This window comes from Octopus bimaculoides, chromosome 24 (assembly GCF_001194135.2).
Source record: "Octopus bimaculoides isolate UCB-OBI-ISO-001 chromosome 24, ASM119413v2, whole genome shotgun sequence".
Taxonomy (NCBI): Eukaryota; Metazoa; Mollusca; class Cephalopoda; order Octopoda; family Octopodidae; genus Octopus; species Octopus bimaculoides.
Genome location: NC_069004.1, coordinates 9,897,288 through 9,900,479, shown reverse-complemented (window position 1 = coordinate 9,900,479; position 3,192 = coordinate 9,897,288). Strand labels below are relative to the sequence as shown.

The 3,192-nt window shown below is 34.5% G+C and overlaps 1 protein-coding gene across 1 annotated transcript in view; it reads left to right on the top strand.

Moving 5' to 3' along the window:
• The first annotated feature begins 2,108 nt into the window (after positions 1-2,108).
• LOC106872470 (tonsoku-like protein) overlaps positions 2,109-3,192 on the top strand; it is a 118,364-nt gene continuing 117,280 nt past the window's right edge. The window contains exon 1 of the mRNA XM_052976512.1: positions 2,109-2,693. Coding sequence (XP_052832472.1) covers positions 2,627-2,693 — 67 coding nt within the window. The 5' untranslated portion in view covers positions 2,109-2,626. The remainder of the gene's footprint in view (positions 2,694-3,192) is intronic.

Here is a 3,192-nt window from a genome sequence, read left to right as displayed (position 1 = left end):
ATATATATATATATATATATATATATAATTGTCCAGCTAACAATGTAGTTAAAAGTAATCATTCAGATATGCTCTGTATAATCTTTAAAACTTCTGAATACAATTAAATGAAGTCTAAGGACATTCCTATTCTTATACAGACTGTCTCTATTTAACCCTTGTTGATGTGATCTTATCAATGTCAAAATACTGAATATATTTATTTCTCTTGTTTGTTGATGTTGATTTTGTTCGTTAGTGTTTTATTTATGTTTTGGAGGTTGGTCTGTAATAATTAAACCACAACCCAAGCAGTAAACGCCTCCCACCTGTAGTATTATCAGACATATGTAGAGGTTGTCATAGTGGTGGTGGTGGTAGTAGTAGTTGGTCCACATATCTCTACATGTTGTATTTGACGTTTCTAATTATAATTATAGTTGGTCCATATCTTTCAATATAGTAGTTAACTCATGCTTGTCATAACACTTAAGTCTATATTGGTGATATACTTCACCCAAGTATAATAGTTTTCTCAAATTCTATAATAGCAGGAGTTAATTCAAGTACATAATAATAGTCATTAACACATGTCTTTAATGAAAGTATTTTGTGGCCGTTTTCGTGCGGGTGACACGTAAAAGCACCCACTACACTCTCTGAGTGGTTGGCGTTGGGAAGGGCATCCAGCTGTAGAAACTCTGCCAAATTAGATTGGAGCCTGGTGTTGCCATCCGGTTTCACCAGTCCTCAGTCAAATCGTCCAACCCATGCTAGCATGGAAGGCGGACGTTAAACGATGATGATGATGATGATGATGTAATTGTAGTAATTTAATGAGCATAATTTGAATAATGAGAAAAAGTTTGCTATAAATCTGTATAAATTAACTTACCCAACTTTTTGTAACCTTCTGTTTTCAAGTGAAAGAAGGCATGGTGAACTGAAGGAAGTGAGAAAACAGAGTAAATAAGATGTATTTGAATACAGGTTCATTGGATCTATTTTAAAACGGGGGCCACAGTATTTTCTTAACGAAACACTTTGAAACTTGGAACACTGGTAGAATGTGTCATATAAAACATCTTTTTATCTTAGTCTTCTTAAAAAAAAAAAAAAGAAATCCCTAAGTTATTCCATGTTAAAGTTGTCGTATTTCTGTAATTTCAACCAATCACTGACGTCCATTCAACCGATATACATTAAGTGCCGACTACATAAACAAACGATTCTGAAACAATTCTATCGGTGATAAAATTATTATTTCCTTGTCAAAAAATGGCTGAAGCATATTGGCAGTAGCTAATAAACATTTCTATTATAGGCTAACCTTAACCCTAACCCTAACCCTAGGGTTAGGGTTAGGGTTAGGGTAAAACAGCAAATTTAAAAAGAAAAAAGCAAATAAAACGAAGAAAAAAAAAAGAAAATGAAAAAAGCAAATTTAAAATGAAAAAAGAAGTTATGGAGATTAAATACGCTTTACACCGCTTAATCAGCCAAAGGAGTAAATATAAACAACTGAATACTTGTCAGTGATTGGTTGAAATAATCAAAATAAGACAATTTTTTACATGAAATAAATTCGAATACAAAAATATTTTTCTGTTCTATAACACAAAATAGATAAGTATACGAAGTTTGAAAGTCTTTCCGTACCAAAAACACTACGTAAAACATTAATGAAAACTGTGGCCCCCGTTTTAAAATAGATCCGGTTCATTATCAAACAGAAGACTAAGACCAGAAAATGTCACTACCTGATGCATCTCATATATTTTATACTTCAGATTATCATCTAATAAATAACTGTACAACATTAACTGTTTCACAATCATCATGGAGAACAAGTATTAACCATTAATGAAGAAAACCAAGACTATATAAATATCTATATATTACACCCATCATATAGTTTCATAGGCTTTAATATGGTCAGTTGTACGGTAGCAATGCCTTGCTGAGACTGATAATACAAAATGTACACAGGGAGTTTCCTCCTGTCAAAGTGTCATCTAAAGCCATGGTCCAGTTAATTATCGTAGACATTTCTTTTATATATTTAATAATATGGGTATTTTTGCCATCTATTTCTTTAGTATGTCTCTTACTTTCTGTTGATGGCCAATACTGCAGTGTGTTGAAGCCATTCCTGGTTCCAGTGATGAGTTCATAGGAGTTTCAAGGGATGATCAGAGCCCATGGAAACAGTTGCTGCCTGTATTCATAAGCCACCGTACATAACCATTGGCAGGTTGTTCTTGTGTTAAGCCTTCTTGCTGCAGGATGCCTACAGATGCAGTCCAACACCACCAGAAAGCTGCTGGATTCCGGAACAGATGTTGCCTGGAATTCACCATTGCCCTTCAGTTAGCCGGGTTGCGGCCCTAGCACCGCTGGTGTCAAACCTGTCCACCTTGGGTGGCCCTAACAGGGACTCAGAGTCCCCGATGGCATAGCTCTGACACTCACTCGTTTAACCTTCCCACCACATTGAGGTCATGGGTTGAACTTTGAGGAAGGTCTGTTACTGAGAACATGTTTAGTGATTTCATTAATGTAACAATATGTTACAGCTGAAGATGATATTATAGACACATGGATAGGAAAATGGTAACAAAATATATATACTTACAGGTCACAGGAGATGGTTTCACATGTGGTTGGTGCCGAGGTATCTAAAACAGAAAGAAAAGGAAAATTAAGAAAAGATGGTAACTGCTTTTGTTTGTATTACTTTCATCATATTACTCTCTCCTTTACAATTGTTATAATCTTGTTATAATCCTCGTACAGACCTGATACACTTCTTACACCACTGTTATTCTTTACCTTCTATAGTCAGGAAGATCTTCACAAAAATATTACCCAATAGACTCAGTGAATCAATCACAGTGTATTTACCTGAATCCCAATTATGTTCAAATGAGGATAAGCACTAGAGACAAGGTGCTCTTTCTCCATTAGATCCAGGAGAAATACGATGAATGGAAGAAGTCATATTACTTATCTTTCAAGTAAGCTACGCCACAAAATGACCAAGAGAAGTTTAATATTTTAGATGATTTAGAACAGCGTTTCTCAATCTTTTTTTTTTTTTATCTATGGACTCCTTTGATTACCCAAATTTTCCCAGATTTTTTAATTTATGAGATAATATAATTTGTTGATCGTAATCAAAATTCAGAGTTGCACCAATACACCAAAATTGAA